This window comes from Colossoma macropomum, unplaced genomic scaffold, assembly GCF_904425465.1.
Source record: "Colossoma macropomum unplaced genomic scaffold, Colossoma_macropomum, whole genome shotgun sequence".
In the NCBI taxonomy this organism is placed as follows: Eukaryota; Metazoa; Chordata; class Actinopteri; order Characiformes; family Serrasalmidae; genus Colossoma; species Colossoma macropomum.
In genome coordinates this window covers 26,242,265-26,268,714 of record NW_023494803.1, presented here as the reverse complement: position 1 = coordinate 26,268,714, position 26,450 = coordinate 26,242,265, and the positions used below count along the sequence as shown (strand labels likewise).

The window sequence follows — 26,450 nt, the reverse complement described above, 5'->3', positions numbered from 1 at the left end:
GTGGATACCCTTTTCAGCTTTCAGCTCGAGCAGAGTAGCTGTTATTTTTTCCAGTATAGCAGATATGGACACAGAGCGCCACTATGCAGGACCAAAACTTGACCATAAAGCCTCCAATGAATATGGTGAGCGGTTGCAGGGTTTATGTTGTTTTTGGTTGCGATGTATTTTAAATCACACTGAATTTGAATAATTCGAAAACCACTGGCTGCAATGTGCTCATCCATCATTTCTTCTGTTTTGTGTCTCAAGTCTGTTGAAGAGCAGGCCCGCATGCTCAGCTTCTGAGCAGTTCCTGGACTGCGTACTGGACGGTGTAGTGGCAAAACCGGACGTGAGAATGGGAAAGCTCAGCGGTCAGGTCTGAGAGCCTGCCCCCAGACTCACTCACATGCTGAGGGCTATAAGCGAGGGAATAGTGGTTAAATATAGCTTAGCAGAGCAGCACAGCCTACAAGTTCTCACTGCGGGAGAACAATCACAGAGTGGGCGCGCACAGTGCTCAGTGGACTCCTAGCAAAGCTACATCTTTTATTAAGCTGAAGAACCTCTATTGTTGGAACAGAGTTATAGGTTTTCTCGAAGGAGACACTATTGTGCTGCCTCCTCTGCATTCTGTCCTTTCTCGGCAGCTAGCGTGACTCCCTCTGGCTCTTGCTCTCTTTACAGTCTCTCTCACAGACATAGATAAGGGCTTTCTGCTACCCTCCCAGCTGCTGCTTCTTTGGTTAGCTCATGGCCTGAAAGGAGAGAGAGCGGGAGCGCGAGAGTGAATGTGTTTAGACACCTGTTCTGTGTAACATTACATTACCTTTGCGACTTCACTTGGTGAACTGGAGAGAGTGTTGTGGGGAACCACTGTGCATCTGCTCTTTGATGTTGCTAGTTGTTCTGATGGAATGCTAATGAGAAGATACCAGGAACCTCTTTAGCAAGGACCTTACTTCTATCAAAGGATTATCTTCACTGAAGGCTCAGGGACCATTGTGGGTAAGTGTAAATATCTATGAATATCAATGAATCTCTGTGAATATCTACGAATATCTATGAATTTAAGGTGTAAGATATTTGTGGAATGCTGACATATAATTTGACATCATTCATGTTTTATTGTTGCTTTTGTGAATAATTAAAATCCTTGTCTTAGAACATATGATAGATGAATATCTGTCTAAAATTGTTCTGCTAATTTGTAGATGGAAGAGAGGTGCAATGAGGAGATGCACTATACTTTTGCCTATTCATATTTTTATCCTTACTGATATCACTCAGGTGACTACATCACCTCTTGCTGAACGAAGAGCTGATAAATGAATAGCTAGCTAGTGAGATCATTGCTCTGTTTTGACTGGTGAGTATGACAGCATGAAAGAACAGCTCTTTTCCCGTAGAGAATACAAAACAGTCATCAATGTATGAAGTGCACGTAGGCTTCTCTGGTTTAATGTGCTGATATTCAAATCTCTGCAAAACATAACACAAAGAGTATAATATACAAACAGAGGCAAGTTACTTCTAATTCTGTCCCAGTGTTGGGGATTAAATTACAAAAGGCTGGTCATTTGCCCTTGCTCTTCATGCCCACACCAGTTGCTGTATCCCTCCCTGACTGTCTTTACGATCTCCAGGCTTGACTGTAAAACTGTTAGCCTTTTGACACTGTACCCAGGGAGGGGGTGGATGGGGGATTCTGGGGGGGGGGCGGTGGCTCTGGGAAGTGGGGCATTGAGTAGAGCTTCAGCAGCAGGGCTGATACTCAAGCTCAGCGCCTGTGTGGTGCCAGAAAGCATACAATACCAGCTCCCAAAGGCCTGATCTTACCCAGCAACAGTTGTCACTGACACATATGGTCCATATGAAGCTGCTTACAGTTATGGCAGAACTACAGCACTGTGCTGATGGACTTTCTTTCTAAAAGCAGTTTACAAAAATCCATAGGAATGTTAACATGGGGCACACAGTACATTTCCTACACTAACTTACATAGCAGCTTGCCTGTAATCATGCATTTGCCCTAAATAGGCAGCATTGTCTGTAATAACCTGAATGGACATGTTTAAGTATTAGTCTGTAAGTTACAGGAAAACACTCTTCACCAAAGCTGACAGAAACCAGGAATTTAGCAATAGTGCTCCTCTGGTGCATCAAACTAATTTATCAGTGATTTACTGGAAATTTTTCCGGCATTTCCAGGTGACCTTTGTTCTCCCTTGCCTGACACAAAACAGCAGACCTTACCTATCTGCCAAGAAAATGACACCCAGTGAAGTTACTCAGTTTTTTTCACATTGATCGAGCTGTTAAAGGGTCTGTTAACCCCCTAAAGGGAGATACTGAGACACTGGCAATTTGTCTTTTTTTTGTGTCTCTCCTGCTTTTCTCTCCCACATTCTTGGGGTAAATTGACCATAGTTAAGCCTCTAGAGACTGACATGGAGAAATAGAGGCTAGGTTGTTGTGTTTGGTCAGGAATGCCACTATTTGAATTGCTTTTATTCTTGCTTGTTGAAAGACCTTGGAAAAGAAATCAAACGAAGCTAAATTAACGACAATAGGTATGCAACAGTGATTAGTGTAGGTGCACAGGGTAGTTGAAGATCACCTTAACAAGTCTTAGCGAGTGTTAATTGAATTCTGATGTGCACCATTGGTTTTTGCTCTATCATTCGTCCATCACTTATGTCCACATACTCTTAACAGACATTGGTACAAGCAACTACATTCATGGTGGAGAGATACATACAGGCAAAATAGTACTAAAACAAGCCTTTTTAATATTTACCACTATTTTACTATTATCAACATTACATATAAAAACTTGTGTGTAGTTTTACTGTATTTAGACAGTGACTAAAAGGCTATATTTGTGTTTTAGGCATTGCGAATCCTGGTTCCTATCAACACCACTGTAAAGAAATTGGTACATTTCTCTACAAACCACTCTGAACGGCTTTGTTTACATCTCAACTATTGAATGTCAAAATTTAGAAAACGCTGTGGAATTCCCCTTAAGTGATTACTGTTCAGTGTAACATTTTCAATATTGATTTCCACCAGACTGCCTCTGCAGCTCCATGCTGTATTTATGGAGTGTTTTCACTATATGAGAACTTGCACAAGATTTCGTCTGATGTGACTGAGATGAGTAGCACTTTAACGTGGAAGCATCTGCAGCACTCTGCATGTATCAGCTTTTTAAAACTATTTGTCTGCATGTCCCAGCACCTTTGTCCTTCCAGTCACTAGATAAGGCTCTTATCAAATACGTGCTGGGAATTTTTAATGAAGCTTCATGTTTCTGTTGCTTTTGGTGCCTTGGTGGGCTCCTGAAGCTCTGGAATGGTCTAGAAGACTTTCAGTTGGACACGTTTGGAGATGGCTGACCTGATCACTCTGTTTCTCCCTGGTGTCACTTGTGGGTGCTATTAATATTACAGCATGAACTTTACTTCTTTTTTGAACTCCACCTCGTCCCAATGTCCTTTTAAAGTGCCATATGATGATGTCACGTAACCAGAGAAGCCTAAATGGTTTGGTTTTGATTTACCAGTGACATACTCCATTCTGCTTTCTCAGGAGTTTAAGGAAGTTGGGTTGCAATGCAGTGCAGAAGTCTGGCAGAGTACCAGTGAATATCAGGTTCATTCTTGGCACCCGCCATTAAGTAATGTTGTTGAGGACTATATTAGAATGTAATTTAAAAAATAGTACGTTGGCATGTAGCTCAATGAGTAGATGCTTAGTAAATAAGACACAAACTAATGTGATTCTTTTTGACTTCTGCACATTATCAGTGTAAAATTGAGGTCAAAAGAATATGACACTTCTAAATAGGTATGACCTAATTCTCATATTTGCAGACATTCTCATATGCCGTGTGTTATTGGTATAATGGTTTGCAGGCTTATGCATAATTCAAAAGGCAAAACTGTGTTGTATTTTGCTGCAGTTCAGAGGGCTACATTTATGAGCTCGGAGGAGGATACTACAGAATGAAACCCTGTATGAAAACTGTCATACTGCCTGGGGTGGACATGTCAGCGTAAGAGTTAAAGATGTCTGATATAAATAGAAACACATCGTTATATACAGTAATACCAGCTGTGCATGGTCCAAACTGTTCATACCATTGAAAATCAGTGGCCGAATACTGAATTAAAAGGGGAATTCCACCAATCTTTGAACATTTCTGTTTTCTAAATCAAACAAAATCATTCAGAGTGGTTTGATGTGAAATGCTCCATTCTAGAGAAATTTTCCAAGTCAGAACTGGTCACAGCAGTGGTGATAGTAACCAGAGATGTCCAAAGCGCTTAACACCTCAAAGTACTACCTTGCATACAGTTATTACACTAAATGGTTATGAATGTGCTGCCTGATGCCTGAGACATTGATTTTGGTTACGTTTAATGAAAAGCATTGAGCCAATGCAGGGCATTGTGAGGCAAAACAGTACCCAAAGAAGACTTCAGATTTATTTATTCAAAATTTGATAAATGAATAAATAGATGCAGCATAAATGAATACATATACATTGACCTACTTTTTTCTCCCCCAAAAGTCCTGAATCTTTAGGTCTTACAGCCTCCTTTTCTAAGGCATCTCAGTCACAGGCCTTAATGTGAGACGAGGCTAAAATCGCCTCATAGTTGCAGACATCATGTCCTACCATTTGCCAGAACTATGCTATTGCCAACTCTCTAAGGCCTTATTTAGACACATTGAGGTCACCATGTGACAAGTCCACTGAAATCCTTCATTTCTTCAATGGCAGCACAGGAATGTGGAATTCGGACAGCTGCTGGCACCAGCCGGGGTCTTTTTAGTTATCTTCAAGAGCTGACTTCACATGCCAAATTAGAACTACAGCACTGCCAGCTGCAAGCTCAGGAACCCCCCGAAGAGCATAAACACCATATGAAACTCCTCTCTTCTAAAGATTAATATTGCTTTAAAATGACGTGTTAATGTTTTAACAATGACAAAGACAAACATGGACTGATATTAAAGGGCCTGTATCATGGAAAAGCAAATGTTTCTCTGTTTTTAAATACAATTTTTGAAATTTAACATAGTACGTATACATGGTTACATGGTTAAAGGTTTAAAATGCACAGTTCACTCCCCAGTCTATACAGCCTTTAATTCTAAGGGATAGATGGAGGTTGGAAAATGGTCATGTAAAAATATATTATGACTGTTTTTGGTACATGAAACCACATAAATGTCATAAGTGAACCTCAGGGGGAAAAATGTAATACAAGAAGATTATGCAATATGGGCCCTTTAATGCTAACACACTATGCTGTTATCAATTTGAGTTTGAGATGGATGTTTATTGTATATGTATTAAAGGAATTATGCATCAACTGTGTAGGAGACATAATTTTGTATACAGATTTTACTTTGCAGAGGGAAGCCCTAAGTAAGACAGACTGACATTTGTTTATGATCTCATTTTAACCCAGTAATCATGTGGGCTCGACTGCTCCACGCTGCATGTAAGGAATCATCACACAAACCTAGAAAAGCAGACACACTTTTAATGGTTTCACTGGATAACTCTCTTCTAAAGACCAGTGGGCCCTTTCTTCCATCAGACACATTGCGAATACTGTTGACAATTTTGGGCCCTTAGGAGACATATGTTTACATGCAGATTGATGATGAAGCGTTACTTCTCCCTGTCCAATAAGCACATGTGTGGGGAATGAACTATAAATATCACCACCTAAGAGTTGGACCTGGAGTACATATGAAACTACATGCGACCACATGAGACTGAGCCTTAGTCTTTAGTCACTGATTTTGTAGAGCAAATGGTGTCCCACAGCTGTGAAGCCATGAAAATGAGCTCAAAATAAGAATAAACCACAGAAAGTTGGTTTCTGTGAATTCTGTATTTTATTTATAAACAAATCAACAAATATCTATGATCATTTTTCTTTTTTTAATTTTTATTTTAGTGATTTTTAGTCATGTTTTGCATGAAAAAAAGCATGGCAGCAGTGATTTCACCAATGCTGCAGTATTGTTTTTATGCAAAACAACAATTTTGATGCTTTTTTGCAGTTGATGCATGTTGTTAAAATTTCTTTGTATTTATTTATTTGTTTGTTTGTTTGTTTGTTTGTTTGTTTGTTTTAACCCCCAATTTTTTGTCAGCGGTATTACCAAAACACAAAATGTCAGGAGTGTTTTTTTAAAGGTCTTTTACTTGTATGGATGTCTCAAATGAAGAAAAACTTTCATCTTTTTTATATTTCTGAATAATTTGGCTAAAATACTGACAGCTTTATGTTTATGTATATATGTTCATAGTATATATGTCAGTGGTGTTACTAATGAAACATTAATTGATTTTAAAACTGAAATAAAATAACATTATGAAGGCAATATTTGTAATTTAATACATGAAATGTGATTTTGAAACTAAAGTGACAGTGGACTATATTTTTTTGAAAAACCCAGATTGTTATCACTTTGTCAGTAGTGTTACAACTTTACTGATATTGTTCAATATAGCACCCAACATTTTACACTTGAATTGCATTTGTATCCTGTTTGCCACCACAGTGGTAGAATGATGTCTGGCCTTTCATAGTAGAGGTTGATTTTGAAGGTTATGTTGTGCTATAGGATGAAGAACCACAATATTTTCTTGAAACCAGAGTCCAGTAATTTCAAGACGAGCCAACAGCACTCAAACCCATATTCGGGACAAGAAACTGCAGATGATGGATTGCATCTCTCAGATTCTGTGCTGTAGTTTAGCTGAAAGAGTTCAGTCTGTTTGGATGACTGGAAGCTGTGAAAAAAGATCCCATTAAAACTGTTACTGTATATGATCGTGGGAAATTGTGCTTTTACAGTGACCGTCCACTGAAGTAGTTCTCCACCAGAGCATGTTGGCGCCCTTAAACATAGGCTTGCTTGTCCACTCGTTGTCTTAACCTTGGTGGTTGGTTCAGATATTTAATACACCCTCTTTGTATAAACACCAGTGGTATTTTCAGCCTTGTCTGGCCAGTTTCCCCTGGACAATAGACAGAAACAGATACCTCAGTGTACAAATTAGAGTGACAGAAGAAAATTACAACAGCATTCCATCACTCTACTATGGGTTACTTAGCACCTTCTCTGAAGTGTTATTTTTATGTCAACAGTTTATTGGACCGTCTCGTAACCAGAACTCTATAAAATAACAGAGAGTTTGATTCGTGGAACAAGGAATAGAATTTGTACCTTTTGAGTGTTTGTGCCAAATATTTGTGGTATGGAACCAGGTTGTTGTTGTTGTTTTTGAGAATGAGGCTGCAGAGGCCAAGTTAAGTAGCACTTATGGATGCCAGACTGCATCACATATTCCCATAAAATGAAAGGTACCAATAAGGGTTCTCTGGAGTAATGCCATAGAAGAACAACTTTTAGGTTCCTAAAGAGCCTTTCAGTCGATAATTCTTTGTGAAACCAATTTATTAAAAGAAATTTGGGAGTTTTAATTACCTTATTAAAGGTTAAAGGAACTCCACATAATGGCTTTATGGTACATGGTTTTATATCAATTAAAGTTTTTTCTTAGAACTGAACATCCAAAGAAAGAACCGTTTAAGAACCTCAAGAACACAGACTTGACCTCCAAGGAAAGAACCATTTAAGAACCCTAAGAACACAATCAATATCCAAGGAAAGGACCATGAAAGGACCTTAAGAACACAGAGTTAACATCCAAGGAAAGAACCATGTAAAGGCAATATCCAAGGAACAGTCATGTTGGAAACTTAAGAACGCAGTCAGTATTGAAGGCAAGAACAATTTAAGAACATTAAGAACATAGTCAATATCCAAGGCAAAAAACACTTAATAACCTTATGAGCACAGAGTCAACATCCAAGACAAGAATCATGTAACAACCTTAAGAACACAGTCAATAACTAAGACAAGAACCATGTAACTACATTCAGAGCACAGATTCACACAGTATCTGTCCATTTTTATTTTCAAATAACACCTAAAGCTCACTCAACTGGGACAGTATGAAGACAACAACAATCTTTATAATGCATGGATGTTCAAACATATGTCCAAACCATCTTTATAACATTTATGATCAGCACCTACAGTTATCATCAGCCTAGTTATCCTCCTTCTCTGCCTTTTTCTCTGTGTGCACCAAGTTTGATGGCACCACATGACATTAGACAGATCAGTCCTAGCAGTTCAAAGAGCTGTAACATCTCACCTTCAACAATATTCTCTCAGATGGTCCTCATGCTTGCCAGCCAACACCTGGAACATGTTTCTGAGACCAGCAGAGATTCGAGAACACAGATAAAAAGCTATTCAAGTCCTCTTTTATCAGCCCATTCAAAGAGAAAGAGATAAACGTTTGTTCTTTAGACATGTGTTTAATCTCCTAGGTTTATAAGTGAAGCATGTATTTAGTTACCCATTTATTAGGAGTCTCCTTTTTTGGTTCACTTTTAACAGTTCATTTAGCAAAACTTCAGTGATTTGGTAGCTAAGCTGTACATCATACAGCCTACATTGGCCACATTTCCTCTCTCAGCCTCCTGCTAAGAACTTTACTCTTCTGCAAACAAAGAGTGTGACCCACTTCCAGCTGACAGGACCTGTAAACCTTTGAAAGTGCTGCGGAAGAGTTTTGTTTGATCTGTATGTACAAGTGAGCTCAGGAAGGTGGTGACTCAAAGGTGACAGGCCTCATGACTTCACCACAGCCTGTTTTACTCAAGACGTATTTGAAACGAATTAGCGAAAGGCATGATGCAATTTTTGGGGTGTTATTGTCACTAACACAGTCAGCGTCATGTTTCTTTATTCATTTAATACCATCAAAAGTGTAGAGAGACTTGTAACCTGAGACAGTGTGAGATTTGTAATTGACAGGAGACCACCATTATGCCTTTGATGGAGATGGACTATGACTCAGAAGTGTGTTATTGAAAGAAATGCAAGCATAATTTAATTTCTTTCCTCTCATATTTACTGTCACGTGGTGGAATCAAGGGCATGAGCCATAGAGCACATCCTGATTCTGCCTCACTTAACCTACTCACCTAACCTACTACTAGTTTTGGTCATATATGGTGTAATGTGCTATGGTTTCAATATGGCTTTCTCTGAATTATTACGATGTGTTTATTAATTAAGCTGCATTTTTTTATTATAGAACCAACAAAACTTTAAGTGCTCCCAGTCTTTTATGACACAAAGGAAGTCATATTTTGTTATTTTTCAATTATAGAGGCAACATGAGGTCCAAAAGCAATGGAGTGGACAGTCCAGCCAACGGGGTCCTGGTGGTCCCTCATGCAATACATGAGATTGGTGAAGAAGAGGTGGGTGAGGAGAAGCTGCTGGCTACTGAGAAAAATATGAAGGCCAAAGTTCAACAGAAGGATGATGAAGAGAAGCTTCAGTCAGAAACTGATGACAACTCCACAAAGAAAGATGACCAAAAACTAGGCCTGAAGGATCTGTCTAAAGAGGACCTTCTTAAGTTGCTGGGAATCATGGAGGGAGAGATTCAGGTAAAGTTTAGCATTGTTTTGAACTGTATTAGCAATTTCCCTGTGCATATTCAGGAACCAGGAAATGAATTATCAGGGCTTGTTTAAAAGATCTTCATTGTGTTAGTAAAATGTTCAGTTGAATGACAGGAGTCAAAAACTGAATGTCATAAAATTAATATAATATGTATGCGTAATGCATAATGAAAGGAAACAAACATGTCTCCAAAACTTCTTTCTTGCTGCTCAAACTGCATCTAGGTCTTCATTAAGGTGTTGCAAACTTGTTGATGTGGGTTATGTGAACTATAACAATACTTCACCATGTAGCTGCAGGCAGCCATTCTAGCCACACAGTGAAGTTCTGCTATTTTTTATAGTTCACAGTAAGTCATACTGTATCTTAAACCACATCAACAAGTCTGTGAGACCTTAATGAAGACCTGGATGCCGTTTAAGCACATGAAGAAAGTTTTTTGATATGTACACTATGTGGACAAAAGTTTTGGGATACCAACACATTACACCTACAGGTGCTTTAATGGCATCCCATTCTAAATCCATAGGTATTAATAAGGAGTTGGTCCCCTCCTCACAGCTGTAACAGCTTCCACTCTTCTGGGAAGCTTTCTACAAGATTTTGGGGAGTGTCTGTGGGAATTTTTGCCCATTCATGCAGAGGAGCATTTGTAAGGTCAGACACCAATGTTGGACAAGTGGGCCTGGCTCTCAGTCTCTGTTCTAGTTCATCTCAAAGGTGTTTGATGGGGTTGAGGTCAGGGCTCTGTGTGGGCCAGTCAAGTTCTTCCACACCAAATTCACCCAGCCATGCCTTTATGGACCTTGCTTTGTGCACTGGGGCTCAGTAATGCCGGAACAGAAAAGGGCCTTCCCCTGTTCCCACAATGTTGGAAACCTACAGTTGTCCAAAATGCCTTGGTATGCTGATGCATTAAGATTTCCCTTCACTGGAACTAAGGGGCCAAGGCCAACTCAGAAAAATAACCCCATAGCATTATTCCTCCTCCACCAAACTACAGTTGGCACAATGCAGTCAGGCAGGTAATGTTCTCCTGGCATTCGCGAAATCCAGATTTGCCCATCAGATTGAAAGATAAAAAAGTGTGATTCGTCACTCCACAAAATACATTTGCACTGCTCCAGAGTCCAGTGGAGGCGTGCTTTACACCACTCCATCCAACACTTGGCATTGTGCTTGGTGGTATAAGGCTTTTATGCAGCTGTTCAGGCATGGAAACTCATGCCGTGATGCTACTGTTGCACAGTTTTTGTGCTGATGTTAAAGCCAGAGGAGGTTTGGAACTCTGCAGTTATTGACTCAGCAGACCGTTGGTGACTTTTATGCACTATGCAATCAACCCCACTCTGTAAATTTATGTGGTCTAACACTTCATGGCTTAGTTGCTATGGTTCCTAAACACTTCCACTTTTAAATAATACCACTCACAGTTAAATGTAGAACATTTAGGAGGGAAGAAACTTTGCGAACTGGCATCCTATTACAGCATCACGCTCAAATTCAGTGAGCTGTTCAGAACGACTCATTCTTCCACAAATGTTTGTAAAGGCAGACTGCATGGCTAGGTGCTTGATTTTATACACCTGTGGCAATGGGACTGAATGAAACACCTGCATCCAATGAGCAAGAGGTGTGTCCCAATACTTTTGTCCATATAGTGTATTTATGAAAAAGATTTGGGTGCCTATTGACAGCGTTTGTTAGCAATGTTATCCTTGTAGCTCCAGCGCTAAACTAAAGCAGCAAAATTTGGACAGCAAACATGTCTTGACTGATCGACTACATCTGGTGTTAGTGAAAAATTGTTAGTTTATTTGATTTATCACCAAACTATTCCTTTAAGTATACATATGTTAAATAAACATAACAATATACATAATATATGGTTAAGTGCAATACAATGCTGAGCTATTTTGCTCTTAAATATTGATTTACTTCCAGCCTGATAAGCTGAAACTGAAATGTTTCATCTTGATCTTAATGGTCCACATTCCTTTTTGCTTGACAACTGATGTGCTGGCAGGGTTCCTTCATATCACTGACAAGCCTCTCATTAGAAGGATTTATGGTGTGTTTAGGATGGGGAAAGAACTCTCTGAAGGAGAGCAGTGGGCTCTAGTCTGGACCTTCTCTCCTTCTCTGAGCTGGTCAGGCTCCAGGCCGAGTCGGTGTGTTTGGCTCTGTGTCAGCTTGCTTGCCCTCAGGTCCTGACAGAGAGCCATTAACACCTCATCACACTATAGCTTCCCTGTGGAGCTAACCTTTATTATGCTACAGAGGGAATGGGAACAGAGTGTGAACACAGCAAGTCAAGCGGTGCAAGTCACTCCTCAGACATGTACACTTAAACCAGAGGAGGAGAAGGGACTGATGACAGTGGGCTGATGACAGTAGGCTGATGCATACTTTGCTGGCGTGCTCTTTTTGGCAGCTATTGCTCATGCTTTCTTGAGTCTTTGCGCAAATGTGTCTTAGGAACTGCATTAACCTTTTAACAACACCCACTTTGAATTTTTGCAGGTCTTCACAAAGTCTGTAAGGCTTATGTGGACCATTCAACTGAATTAGTTCAAAATGCCATCCCTAAACATCCCCATGCTAAATATATACAAAGCCATCATCATCATCATCACCATCATCATCATCATCCTAAATTTTACTTACTTTTTTGCATTTTTTCCTATGTTGTTTTTAAAAACATTTTAGCCTCATCCCTGCATTTTAGAGCAGGAAGTGAAACTGCATCCCTGTCCCTCATGACCAGACAGTGATACCATTGTTCTGTAGTAAATTGTGCCCCAAAAATCAGTGAAAATCAGTGTGTAACATTAAGAATTGTCACTACTGAAACACTTATTTTCTGCAATTAACTTAACTTTTTTGTGTTTTAATAAAATATTATGATGTTATGTGTGTACAACTGTTTAAAGCAGTGTTTGCTAGTCATATACTGGCTAGCATTTTTGAGTTATCCTCAAAATTAGCAAAAATTGTCACTACTAAAACATTTGTTAAAATTTTGGTAGGGTCATTGGAATACAAAATGGAATACTCATTCATTTATTTTAATTTAGTAATCATAATCAACACATAAGATCATTCAAAGAAAAAAGAGTAACACTTTATTTGGATGGTCCACTGTAGATGCTCAGTCTATCTTTAAAAAACACTCAACTAAATATCTATTAAATGCAGCTGAACTTGAAGGTGCATGTGAAAGGCTTTATTAAATTTGTCCCTATCCCTAAACCTAACCCTAACCCTAATCTTAACCTTAAGGCAAAACCTACACCTACTCCTAAATCTAACCCTAACCTTAATGTTGTTGATAATGAACTGAGTATCACCAGAAAGTTTGTTAATAATGTAAGTATCTGAAGGGGGGCATCCAAATCAAGTGTGACCGAAAAAAGATTTTAGTCTAAAGTCCAAGTCAGTTAAAAGTCTGAAATGTGTCTCGGCACTAATTTTGAACCAGTTCAGTAGAATGATCCGTATAGGTGTTGTGTAGCCTTATTAACTGCCCATCAGTAAAATGTAAGTGAACAAGACTTACAGTTACTATAGTTTTTGCATATATCTCAATGCCCCATTACAAGACACTTCAGGGCCATTTGGCTCCATCTAGTGTCACCTAAAATGTGTTTTTTCTTTTCTTTACCTCGGTAGAGAAAACTAAACTGAATGTCAGGAATGATAGTGACCATATCACTGCACTATGCACAGATATAATTGTTGTTGCAAAGAAGTCCAAATAACACAAGAAGGGCTTGTTCATTTAGCTGATTAGTTGGATCAGGTGTGTTTAAGCAAGTAAAACACCAGAATATGCAGGGCAGAGTTACAGCAGGACTACAGTCAGACTATAACTACACTGTGAGTAGAAAGCACTGTGATTCCTGTGTTCCATGCTCATTCCTCAGGCGAGAGAGGATGTTATACGGCTGTTGAGATCTGCGCTCAGTCGCCCAGAGGTGCTAGAGTCTCGTTATGGCTCAGCAGGTCCCACCAAACCCCTTCAGGCCCTGCAGAGAGACGGACTGCTCATCAACATCCGCACACACCACGATGACGTGTATGAAAAGCCTATGGCAGAGGTAGTACAATTAGACTGGGAGTTCTTATTGAGTTTTACATTGTTTTGAATTTATTCAATAAGAGTTTATAAGGTATGGGGTGAAATATTACAAAGTAGATAGTAGAAAGTTTTTAGATTGATATTTCAAGCTCATGGGAACAACAAGACGCTATTAATCATTAATGTATACTGAAATAATAAATAGCATATTGCAATTACTTTTACTTTTTGCCAATTATGTACGTCTGGACACTTGATCACAACATTTCAAATACGAGGCATTTTCTCAGACAGCATTCTCTGTCATTTTGGAATCATTTACAGCTTTGTTCATCCTTCTGGAAACAACTACAATTTCTTAATTTTTAAAAGATTTTTACATTTTTCTGCAAATGATTTGAAAGCTATGAAATTGTAGAGTACTAGCATCAGAATAGAATACTGTCATACATCTGCAATAAGCAGCAATATCAAACTTTTGAGCAGCAGTGTACAATTACACTGTGCAATGTAAGCATTAGGGGTGTAACGATTCACAGAATTCTTGATTATAAAGAGTGCCTGAATCTATAGAAATTTTTCCATTTTCAGTTCATTAGAGCATTCAACTTTATGAAAGTACAACATTTTATAATAATGTGCCACTCACAAGCTAATATGTTAGCTCCAAGCAAATATATGCTTATGAGGAAGTGATATTTTTAGATAAGGAAGGGTCTGCTTTCATTATGGGCTGGCTTGTATCATTTTTATTACATTTTATGCAATGTAATCAGTATTAAACTCAGTACTTTATTTGATTGAGTGTGATTAATGTATTGTTTGTTACCTGTGCTTATTGAATTGAGAGGCCCGTATTGAACACTTTGTATTGTTACTCTGCTAGTAAACATTCAGAGTACCAAAATGCTTTGTTTTTGGTTGTTGGGACACAAATGTGTATAATGCTGATGTCCATGTATGCCACTCACTCTTGTCCTAATGTGCTGAATGCTGGTATTCTGTATTTGTCACTCAGCTGGACAAGCTTCAGGATAAGCATAGGGAGACGTATCGGCGCATGCTGGAGCAGCTGCTACTGGCCGAGAAATGCCATCGACGTACTGTTCATGAGCTGGACACTGAGAAACGCAAGCACGTAGACTACATGAACAAGAGCGATGACTTTACCAATCTTCTGGAACAAGAGAGAGAAAGGTAAGTGCTGTGGTTACAGTACTTCATTCTGAACAGAGAGGCCACATCCTATGTTTGAAAAAAAAGTACTGCAGTGAAACAGTAAACAAAATGATGCCTCATCATTTAATTTCAAATTTATTCATCTAAAAATTAGGAGTAGACTGGACTGAGTTATACTGGGACCTGCTGAATAAGATAATGAGGGCTAATCTACTGTTCAGTGTATCTCAGAGCATCAAAGATGTCCCATAGCACCAGATCCAGAGGTCAAAGGCATTGAGGTCATTGCCATGGACACAATGAATACTGAGAGGCCAGCAGGGTGTGGAGGCAAGAGTGAAAAACGTGTGTTGCGTGCAGGAAGCAGGGTGGGGTTGAGAGGGTCAAACAGAGGCCCTGTCAGAGTCGGTGTGGCCACACAGCAGTCATGAAAGCAACGTGTGCTGACTGAATCAGATGAGTAGTGAACTAAAAATCCAAAGCATTGCCTTTGCTTTCCCTAATATCTTCACCACATAACTATCTATTATATTTTCATAGCAGAAAATGTCACATATGAATGGTAAAGGTGAAAAGAGTTTTGGCGCTTTCACATATACCACAAATACATATTCAGCTATTGTGACTTCTTCCAGCTTTCTGGTTAGCCCCATTTGTTTGGCCATTTTCCATGTGACTTTCCAAGTTCTATTGAATTAATGTACAGAGCAGCCCTCGCTTTAAGTAGTTCTGGATCAGAGCAGATCTAACTAGTTGACAGATCATGAGAGACAAGAGGTAATTTGGAGAAGCCACTAGTCATTAGTCAACATCAGACTGAGGCCCCATGTTTGACCCACAAGCCACAAAACATTACAGCGAATACCTTCAGCTTATGACAGTGGCTTACACTTTGTTGGATGTAGGCCTTTGCATTAAAAAAAATGATGAGTGAAAATTCATACAACTAAACTAGAATATCAGTACACGTTAGACGTTGCTCTTGAATAGTCCTCTGTAAAATCATGTTCATATAAGGCCTGCAAAACACTTCAGCAAGTCACAGCATGAATGAGTGAAAGATGTTTAGTATACTTGTACACATAGTATACATATACACACACATAGAACACTGTGCAAAAATCAGAGACCACCCATTGTTTATTTAATTTCCAGCCAAAACAGACATTAAGAACAAATTATTTATTTTTCAGGAGATGCAATAAATACAAAACAGAAATTTCCAAAATTAGAGTTAAAGAAATGTAATAAACATTTAGAATGTGGGACTCTTAACAACCACGCAAGACCTGGTAGGCCACCAAAACTGTCACCATCAGTTAAGCAGTGCTTAAAGCTTTCGTCTTTCAGATATAGGAGAAAATCAAGCTCCACTCTTGCTTTAGATCTGAAAAAATCCACAGATGTTTCTGTCCATCCTTTCAGTGTGACAAGACAACTCCACACTATGAGACTGAAAGGATGTGTAGCTGCCAAGAAGCTGTCAATGAGAAAAGGAAAAGGACAAAAAAGAACAACATTTGCAAATCTGGTGCTCTCAGAACAATGGACTGTCCATCGCAGACCTCAGCATCTTTGAATATATATGGGATTACTTGGATTGTGAGAAGCAGAAAATGCAACCAACTTCTAAGACTAAACTTTGGAGGAGGAAAAATATCAGCAAATTTCTTAAAAAACTGAAAGCAAGTCTCCTGAAAAGAATGAAAGCCATAACAAAGGCAAAAGGTGAACTCACTAAATACTGAAATTTTTATATTACATTTAGTTGTGGTGAAATCTTTATGTATTTTTATCCAAAAAATGAATTTGTACATAAAGGCTATTAGACTGGAAATGAAATACATGAATGTTGGTCTTTGGCACAATAGTGTGCATCACATAAAGCCATTAATTCCAATGATATTTGTGTTGTCATTTTTTTAACAGGGAGAATGACACCCTCTTGAATCCTGAATAAATCAGTTGTTTATGTAGGCAGCAGAATTCAAATTTGAGAAGTGTGACCTTTGAAAGTTAAAGGGGGCAGCAGTTTTTGGACATCATATCAGCCCACTTTGCCAAGTGATATCCTGTGCCCCCACTGAACCACGATTATAAACCTTCTCCAGTAATGATACTTTACAGAGTAGCCCCTGCACCATAAACATGCACGTGTAGCCTCATATCAACATGCATATACCAACACTCACATACACTGCCTCCACACAGGGAGTGCACACATAGACACTCTCACATAATGTCTGTGTCAGTCAGCACGTCGGGGTGGAAAATATTTCTTCATCTCTTACATTCACACCTGTTTTTCATGCCGTGTGAGAAGAGTGGAGGTGATGAAGAGAGACATGAAACTCCCCTGAATTTTGTTTATCTGACAGTAGCCTATAGGCTTTTCTTCACATTCTTGTAGGCTGGTCAACTATGAAAGGATCAAGAAATACTGAAATAAAAGATACGGCACTTGCATTATCTTTGTTTAGACTACACTACTATTCAAAGGTTTGGACTCACTTATTTTATTAATAGTGTTACTTTACATACAAAAATATAACATTATTGCAGATTTTATCACCACTTACAGATACAGTTCAAAATCAATAGATTTACTGATATATGAGGTGTGGGGTTAGGGATTCTTTGTTGGGTCAAATCAAGGTTCTTCATGGGCCACATAGACAGCACTGATCTAAGCAGTAGTAGAAATGATTTCACTGTAATTCAATATTCTGCATGTGAACATGTGAATAATACAGGAATTCCTCATAATTGTAATTTTTAAAATTACTCAGAAACTTTGCCTCCTATAATATGTTGTATAGGAATCCTTAGCTAGTAGTAGTAACCCAGCACCTTAAAATAAGGCTAACTTTTTTACAGTGATGTGTCATCCCTATATATAGACCCAGTCTGAGCTCATAGGATCATTTCAATGTTTTTCTTCATCCTTAAGTGTAGAGTTGCTAAGTGAGTAGTAGTCACTATGTATCTTAATCACAGTACATGAGCTCTCAGGTCACTATGCCATTCATAGTAACCAATGTTGTCCAGGAGGGTGAGCAGAAATAAGGGCCCCGGGAGGCATTCCCCTCACTGTCCTGAATGTAGTTTAGTGCATTCCTTTCATAAACAAAACAATTTTTACTACAGACATCAAGTTGTTTAAAGAAGAGTGTAATTCCAAAATTCTGCATATACATGAGTAACAATTTAAGATATAACAAGTATTTAGAAACAATCACAGCTGGTGTATAATGGAAAACACATTTTTATTTCTCTAGTAAACATGGTGTTAATCATAATATAGCACTGATAGTTCTTATATGTGCAAAGCCAACTCCCAACAACGTATGTCATGAAAAAAAAGAAAATTCTTAAAAGTGGTCTAGAATGCATTTTGGAACAAAATGTTTCAATTGTTCCTCTGCTAATAAGTTGCAAATAGTAATAGTTACAAAACTGGAAGAAGAAATCATTAGATGAGAAGGAAAAGACTGAAGTCCCACCCCATCAGTGTTCAATGCAGAGCTTCACAAATCTGTGCCATATATGGGCAGCATGACATCATCAGCCAGTCTGGTCCGGGGGAGCTTTGCACAAATTTCACCTATCATTGTCGTGATAGCATGCGTGGAATGTGATGGGCAGTTCCCCGCAGAGTTATAGGCCCGGCCGACGGCTGCCAACCTAGATGCATGGCAGTTAAAAAATTAGGAGCACTCACTGAGGACAGCAAAACTACAGGGTAAGTTTAGACTGCTGTTTGCTTGTATCAAAGAATAGTGACATTTACTGTTGCATCTTTTGCTGTTATACATTTTTATGTAAAAAAAAAGATTGCAAACAAACAGAGTGTTGTAAGGATAACTAGATGTAAGCTTAGAAGAATCAGTATATGGAAAGACAGTGTGAGAAGCAGAGAATATGGGACACAGCCAAGCTTGGGTGCTTAGTTAAACATTCACTTGCAATTTGGATTTTTGGTCACGGTTCCAGCAGCAAGGGTGGAAGCAGTGGAAGTGCTTTTGTCTGGCAAAGCTGCCTATTTGTGCTAGTGGGGGTCTCCAGCTTATTCAAGTGTGAGAGGCATGTTAAAAAAACAGCCAAGAAAAAAGTCTCATATTATAACATATGTAATGTTTTCTAAGCAGAAAAATGAATTCTTGGTAAAATGTTTTCTCTAAAAAATGTTATTATTTACCAATTGGAAGCCCCAGTATCTCATAGTATATAGGCTATGTTTGCAATTGTTTAAAACTAAGCATTTGACTCGTTCCTCTTCAGATTAAAGCTGTTGCTGAAGCAAGAGAAAGCGTACCAAGTACGAAACGAAAAGGAGCACTCTAGACGACTGCAGAAAGTTCGTGGAGAGCTGATCAAGTTGAAGTCTTTTGCGCTCATGTTGGTGGATGAGCAGCAACTCCACCTGGAGCAGATTGACCAGCAAAGCCAGAAGATCCAAGAACTTCTCCAAAAACTCCAGGAGAAAGAAAAGAAGCTGAGCGAAGTTGAGGCCAAAGCAAAGGAGGACAGCCAGAAGCTCTTGAACCTTGAGGTTGAGCTAGAGGTCAGGACTTCCAAGTTTGCACGCCAGCATGACGAGATGACAGCTAAACTGGCCAACCATGAGACTCAGCATAGGCAGCTGTGCCAGAAACAGGCAACTCTGTCACAGAAAATTGAGGAGCTGGAAGAGACGAATGCTATTCTGCAGAAATCAGCAGTGGAGCTACAGGAGCTGCGTGATAAAATAAGCAAGGGGGAGTATGGCAACTCAAACCTGATGGCGGAGCTGGAGAACTTGCGTAAGAGAGTCTTGGAGATGGAAGGCAAGGATGAAGAGATCACCAAAGCTGAGTCTCAATGCAGTGAGCTGAAGAAGAAACTCCAGACTGAGGAGATCCACAGCAAGGAGATAAAACTGGAGGTGGAAAAGCTACAAAAGAGGATGGCGGAGCTTGAGAAGCTGGAAGCAGACTTCAGTTTGGGCAGGACTGAATGTGCCCAGCTGCAGAATGCTCTGGAGAAAGAAAAAAGCCTGACGAAAGAACTGGCAGAGGAGCTAGTGACAGTTAAAATTCGCATGAAAGAACTAGAAACATCTGAGCTGAAAATGGAGAAGGCAGAGCTGGCTCTGAAAGAGGAGCTGATGAAGCTCAAGTCAGTCACTGTAATAATGGTTAATGAGCGCAAGAACATGGCAGAAAGAATAAGGTCTGAGGAAAAGAAGATAGAGGATCTGGAAAAATTGTTTAAGGCAGAACAGGAGAAGGTTATGGAGGTCACTGAGAGGTTGATAGAAGAGAGTAAAAGACTCCTAAAGCTGAAATCTGAGATGGAGGCAAAAATAACCACCTTGGTCAAAGAGAAAGATGAGCTGAAGGTCAGGCTTACAACCGAGGAAGATAAATGTAAAGATTTAAATTCCAAGGTTTGTGTGATGAAACATGTTAATGATGAGGTGAAAGATGAAGAAAATGATTCTACAAAAAAGATGTTAAGCAAAGAAGTGGGTAGTGCTATAAATTCAAGTAGAAAGGATGAAAATAAGATAATAGAACTAACTGTGGAAATTGAAAGGTTGAGAAATCGTCTCAAGCAGCTCGAGGTTGTTGAGGGAGATCTGATCAAGACAGAGGATGAGTATGATATGTTGGAGAAGAGGTTCAAGAGTGAGCAGGAAAAAGCAAATTCCCTCTCACAGCAGGTAGAAGAAATGAGGAGTCAGATTGCTTTGAGCAAGGTAATAGAGAGAGGAGAGGCGGTTAGTCAAGAGGCAGAGTTACGGCGGCGGTGCAAACTGGAAGAGGCCAAAAACAGAGACTTGCAGGCAGATGTTCAAGCTCTCAAGGAAAAGATCCATGAGCTCATGAACAAGGAGGACCAGCTTTCACAGCTTCAGGTGGACTACTCTGTCCTACAACAGAGGTTCCTTGAAGAGGAGGACAAAAAGAAGAGCATGAGCAATGAGGTTCTGAATCTTACCAAAGAACTTGAGGTCACTAAACGCTACAGTCGAGCTTTGAGGCCCAGCAACAATGGAAGGAGAATGATGGATGTTCCAATGATGTCCACAGGAGTGCAAACTGATGCTGTTGAAAATGAAACAAATGATGATGAGGACACACCTGCTGTGTTCATCAAGAAGTCTGTCCAAGAAGAGAACCACATAATGAGTAGCCTTCGTCAGAGAAGCCTTAAGAAGCCTGCTGAAAGACCACCAGTCCGTGAACTCTACCCCTCAACGGCTAGTGATCTTACTCTCAAGAAGTCTTGGATTCCGTGGATAAGGAAGAAAGACAGTCATAGCCAGAGTGCTTTGGAAAAGTCTGTACATATAAATGGAGATTCTATACATTCTGAAATTAAAATGACCCCAAAGCAAGGCCAGCCGTTACACATTCGAGTGACTCCTGACCACCAGAACAGCAAGACAACCCTCCAGATTAGCAGCTCTCCTGCAGAGAACATCTTCAGCAGTGCCATAGTCACACCCGCACAGGGTGTTCAGAAGCCGCGAATAACAATCATTCCCTCCACGGCTGTTTCGCCAAATGAGAGAGCCAGAGAGCCAAGGTGTCCAGAGAGAGCCAAATCTCCAATGACCATCACAACTATCTCAAGAGCCAAGTCCCCTGAGAGCATGAAAGCTGACAGGTCTACGTCGCCCTCATCCCTCATGTCAGTTAGCACCTCCACACTGTCAGATGTATCCAGCTCCCCTGAGCCTCAGGAAATGATCACAGGCAGGGCTGTATTTAAAGTGACTCCTGAGAAAAGAATGGTGCCCACACCCATTAAAAAGACTAATTCAAATGCTAATATCATCACCACAGATGACAACAAGATTCACATTCACTTAGGTTCACAGTTCAGAAAGCCCTCTGAAAGCAACAGCTCTGTGGTCATGGTGAGACCTGTCGCGGTAGCGGCTGAGAGCAAAGAACTTTCTACAGGCACCGTGCTACGTTCACCACGCCATGGCACCATCAGCAAAGCAACATCAAACAAAGTGACAAGCAGCCTCACCATCACGCAGGTCACTACAGCACCACCCAGACCAACACTTTCTGTGGTAAGTGCTATGCCTCATATGAATAATTTACAAAGAATATTTTTGATGTTGTTGATAAATTGACAATATTCCTATCACAAAATATAGTATTTGAAACTTAAAATAAGCCTGAATATTTTTTGTAGAATCAACATGTTATTGTTTGCTATGCGGTGTCGACCAGGATAGAATAGGTTCCCTTTTTTGAGTCTTGGTTCTTCTAAAGGTTTCTTCCTCTTGCTCTTAGGGAGCTTTTCTTTGCCACTGTCGCCACTGGCTTGCTCATGGGGCTTGGACCCGGATTTTTCTGTAAAGCTACTTTGTGACAACACCTGTTGTAAAAAGCGCAATATAAATAAACTTTGACTTGACTTGACATGCTTGGAGAAGTTTAGAAATTTATGAGACGACAAAAAGATGACCTGATGACATGTTCTCCTTCAATCAGTTACACTACATAAAAAAAGTCTGTGTTACATTTTGCCCTGCATTAGGTTGTGCCCACTCCCCCCGATTACAAAACAGCAAAAGAACAAGCACTGGGTTGAGTGTGAAGAGTCTTTTTGTGATGGCTGAAATGTTTTTTTTTCAGTGAATAAAATTTGAAATGAATTAATAATGTGGCATTGTACAGTCAGAGAAGGCCATCATTTCTGTTTAAAAAGCGTTCTTTTATTGTAGAAACAGCAGAAAAAGCTACTCTCAACAGCCCAGCTCATGTCACCAAAAGCCATAGGCTCCCACCTCAGGGTGACCCCCTCCTTACAGAGATCGAGCCATTTCCCAGACACCCCATGTCACACAGAACTCACACACATACAAATCACCAAACAAACAACAACAAGAATAACATCCAAACAACAGCAATAACTGTCTTTTTTTAGGAGGGGGCAGGGCTCACAGAATAATTTTGCATAAAGGCCCCAAAGCCCCAGTCACAGTACCGGAGAAAGTGTCAGCTGCCTGGGTGTTTACATCTATATTATGTGAACTATTTTATACACATCCCCCTATTTCTAGGAACCATACATAGTTGGATATATTAACAGTAATCATAAATAAAATGGCCACATTTAGGACCTGGTTGCAAAACCTTTCCTTTGATGGAAAAATCCGTAGGGATACTCTGGCAGGCCTGTAGTGCAGTCCTGCAGACATTTTTAGTTTCTGCCTGGTTTGGAGGTTTTGCCTTCAGTCTTGTCTTCAGTAGAATAAATACAGTTCTAAACATTCCACTTTGTGGTCCTGCAAGATGTAATTTCTGCTGAGTTTGGGGGAGTTTGATTGAAGCCAATGAGTAAATAAGATGCTTCAGAACAGAATTCATCCTGCTGAATTCATCAGCAATCACATTACCAGTAAAGACCAGAAGAGAGAAAGTTCTACTGGCAGCTACACATGTCCATGCAACTATGTTTCACAGATGACGTGATGTGCTTTGATCAAGAATGGTTCCTTATTTGTTTCTCTGCACTTTCCTACTTTCACCATTCTGGAAAAGGTTCATCTGTGTTTTATATCTGTAAGACTTTGGCTCAGATCTCTACAGACTTCCTTACATCCTTTTAGTCAGTTGTACCTTGGCTTTCTGTGTGCGTTTGTGAAGAATCTTTTTTTAAAGTTCAGTTAAACTCCACATAATGTAAAGCCTCTATACAATTAAAGATTTTTTTTCTTAAACTGTACACCAAAGCCAAGAACCTCAGAAACCGTTATTTTTAAGTGTGTAGATCCTGGAGAGTGTTCTAAATCTGCTCAACAGTTTTTGACTGAAACAATGTGTTCTTGCTTCTTAACAAAACATTAGAATTTCAAAACATTTTGATTGATATATTCTGACTTTTCATGATGGCCTGCTTTACTGGCTTTGATACTCCAATTGTCTTCATGTTTAGAGACAACTTTGAATGAAAATGACACATGTACAGTCAACTTTAGATCATTTATTACGTCTCTTGTGCATGAAGTTGTGCAAGACGCACTGTTGATCAAGAAACAGTTGAGTAACCAACTGTCCAATTGCATAAGTTTCTCTGAAATGCAAGTTCTCTGCCTACATATAAAGAGCTTTGATTCCTCATATGGTTCACTCTTTAAGTATCGTTGGATTAAAGCTGACATTCTGCACTTTAAGCCTGTAGTTAATGATTCATGGCAAAAATGAAACACAATCACAATGGCAGCACCTTGTTGTGTAGTTGTTTCTACTTCTAAAGCCAACAAACAAACAAACAAATAAACAAAGTACTTTAAGTTTCATGGGTGATTGTGTAGCTTGTGCAGAAACTATGAATAGAGTGAGAGTTGTTTCTTTATCAAATTAGCTTTCAACACTACTGTTCATTCATATAAGATTAAAACTATTACTTAAGGCTTTAAATGGCCCAAGTGTTTGTACATTTTGCTTTAGTGAAGTGATTCAGTTATTCAATGACAGGCAGTAATGCAGTATAGACACTCTGTCCTGCTAAGTATTTACTGGTATTAAAAGGATGACTATGAATGTGTCCTTTCTCAAAAACATCAAATGTAATCCTGTATTTTTTCAGTTGCAAATTTATTACTCCTTTTTTTCATTTTCTGTCCACAGCAGCCTGTTATGGACCCCCAAGCTCCTCGATCTGGGCTCACTCGCATTCCTATGTCTCGGGGCATGAAAACTGGGAAGGCTGTACTTGGGGCACTAGGCATTACCACCAGTGTGAAGATGGAATCAAAAGCAGAGAGTCAGGCCATGCGAATTGAGATGAAGAAATCGCCTATTGGCAGTGCCACTCTTCAGGGTGGCGGCAAAGGCTGAAAGTGCTCATAATGACAAAAAGTTCCACAAGTTGAAATTTAGGGTTTGCAAATAGTCTGAGCCATGATAAAAAAAAAAAAACTAAAAAAAACAACAAAACAGTGGGTCAGAAGATGGCTCCTTCATTTTAGATGGCTTATGGGAATTGCCTGCACAGTTCAGTTCCATATCAAAGCAGAGCAATTTTTCATAGGTGATCGGACAATGTATACAATTGTAAATACAGACAATGTCTGGGTTGTCATTGCTGTTTTTCTCCTCCTTTTTTTTTTTTTACATCAAATAAAGAATCATATTATGCAAAAGAACAAACTTTTGCTCCATAAAGGAGCTACACTGTTGTCACTCTTACCAGTAGCAAACCTGAGCCTGACTTTCATCTATGGATTCTTAGCATATGATAGAAGAAGATCTGCAGTTTTCTTATGCAGTAGGGTCAACTTTAGATATCCTCTGGAAAATGTTAGATGCAGAGGTGGTAGTTTTGCTTGCAGTGCCACTACTATGAGTTAAGGGAATTAATGATAGGCTCACATAGTGGGCTTCGTTCAGTGTTGTATATGTGTTGGTTAATGTTTTTACTAAGGCCAAGCTTCTTAATGTGTAACAAATGTTTTTACTATTGTTTATAAGATAATTGAAATAAAATGTTTTTTTTTTTCTTTTAAGTGTGATGCATTTGGTTTCAATACATTCACTTCTGCTTCAAGCTAGAGAGCTCTGTGTCAAGTTTTGGGTTGCTAATTATAAATATCAACCTTTTAAAAGTAAATTAAAAATGTAGATAAAAGTATTTAAATAACTATTTCAAAATTTGACAGTGCAAGTTTATTAAATATTTTAACTTTAGATTTCATAGAAATCTAAGTTTTTTTGTGAGCTTTTATTATATCATTTTATTCATGTAGAAATATTTTTTTCCAGATGTTTGACCAGTCACTGATGGAGCAAAACTAAAAAAACGGATAAAATATACATCATAAGATTAATCAAAAACAAAGACATTATTAAAAAAGTGGACCGGGCGAGCATATCAAATATTCTAGCTTTATATTTCTGGAGCTATTTAAGTAGAATATATTTTTGGAGCTTTTATTAGTTTGGTCATCATTGGCTAATTATCACATTGAAATATTTTTTTTAGATATTTGGCCTGTCATTGATAAATAGTGATGTAGGTAAAAATGAATAAATTAAGACTTTTTAAAAAATTGGACGGCGCGAGCTTATTAAATATTCCTACGTCATTACGTAACCAACAGTAACGAGCTGGCTATTGGCTGGTACGCGTATCCGCCACTTCCTTGTTTACTGCCTGGTCAGTTCCACAGCTCAGAAGAAAGCGGGATTAGCTCTCAGTGAAGTTGTTTTATTTGCGGTCGGACAGTCTGCGAGCATTAAAATTAACCCATGAGCACGGATAAGCTGTAAAAGCAAAGTATTGGAGTTCCGTTTTTCTATTTTTTTAGCGCTGTCTAGCTCGTCAGTTTGCTAGTCGCAGCTGAGAGTACAGGCAGCGGCAGCCATGATGGCGTCCAGCTACAGCGCGAAGGAGGAGGACGGCCACCACTCAGGATCCGCCGCAGCAGGTGGTCCTGGAGCGGGGAAAAGCAGGAAACCTGACAACACGGCTTTCAAACAGCAGCGCCTGCCAGCCTGGCAGCCCATTCTTACAGCCGGCACCGTGCTGCCTGCCTTCTTCGTCATCGGCCTCATCTTCATCCCCATTGGCATCGGCCTCTTCGTGACGTCCAATAACATCAAAGAGT

General features: G+C 39.4%; 2 protein-coding genes across 3 annotated transcripts in view; both read left to right on the top strand.

Moving 5' to 3' along the window:
• On the top strand, positions 1-25,349 carry LOC118823881 (filamin-A-interacting protein 1). Of its 2 annotated transcripts, none has more exons than XM_036593726.1 (7): positions 1-125; positions 253-990; positions 9,269-9,554; positions 13,497-13,670; positions 14,670-14,848; positions 19,112-21,902; positions 24,475-25,349. In XM_036593726.1, the coding sequence occupies exons 3-7, from the start codon at positions 9,276-9,278 to the stop codon at positions 24,679-24,681; spliced, it is 3,630 nt and encodes a 1,209-aa protein (XP_036449619.1). In that variant the 5' UTR covers positions 1-125; positions 253-990; positions 9,269-9,275; the 3' UTR covers positions 24,682-25,349. The 2 variants fall into 2 exon arrangements, with proteins under 2 accessions (XP_036449619.1, XP_036449618.1); XM_036593725.1 differs by having other exon boundaries at positions 24,472-25,349.
• A 631-nt stretch (positions 25,350-25,980) lies between these two features.
• The window catches only part of tmem30aa (transmembrane protein 30Aa), a 6,890-nt gene continuing 6,420 nt past the window's right edge, over positions 25,981-26,450 (top strand). The window contains exon 1 of the mRNA XM_036593299.1: positions 25,981-26,450. This exon is cut by the window's right edge and continues 5 nt beyond it. Within this exon, the coding sequence (XP_036449192.1) occupies positions 26,207-26,450 (244 nt within the window). The 5' untranslated portion in view covers positions 25,981-26,206.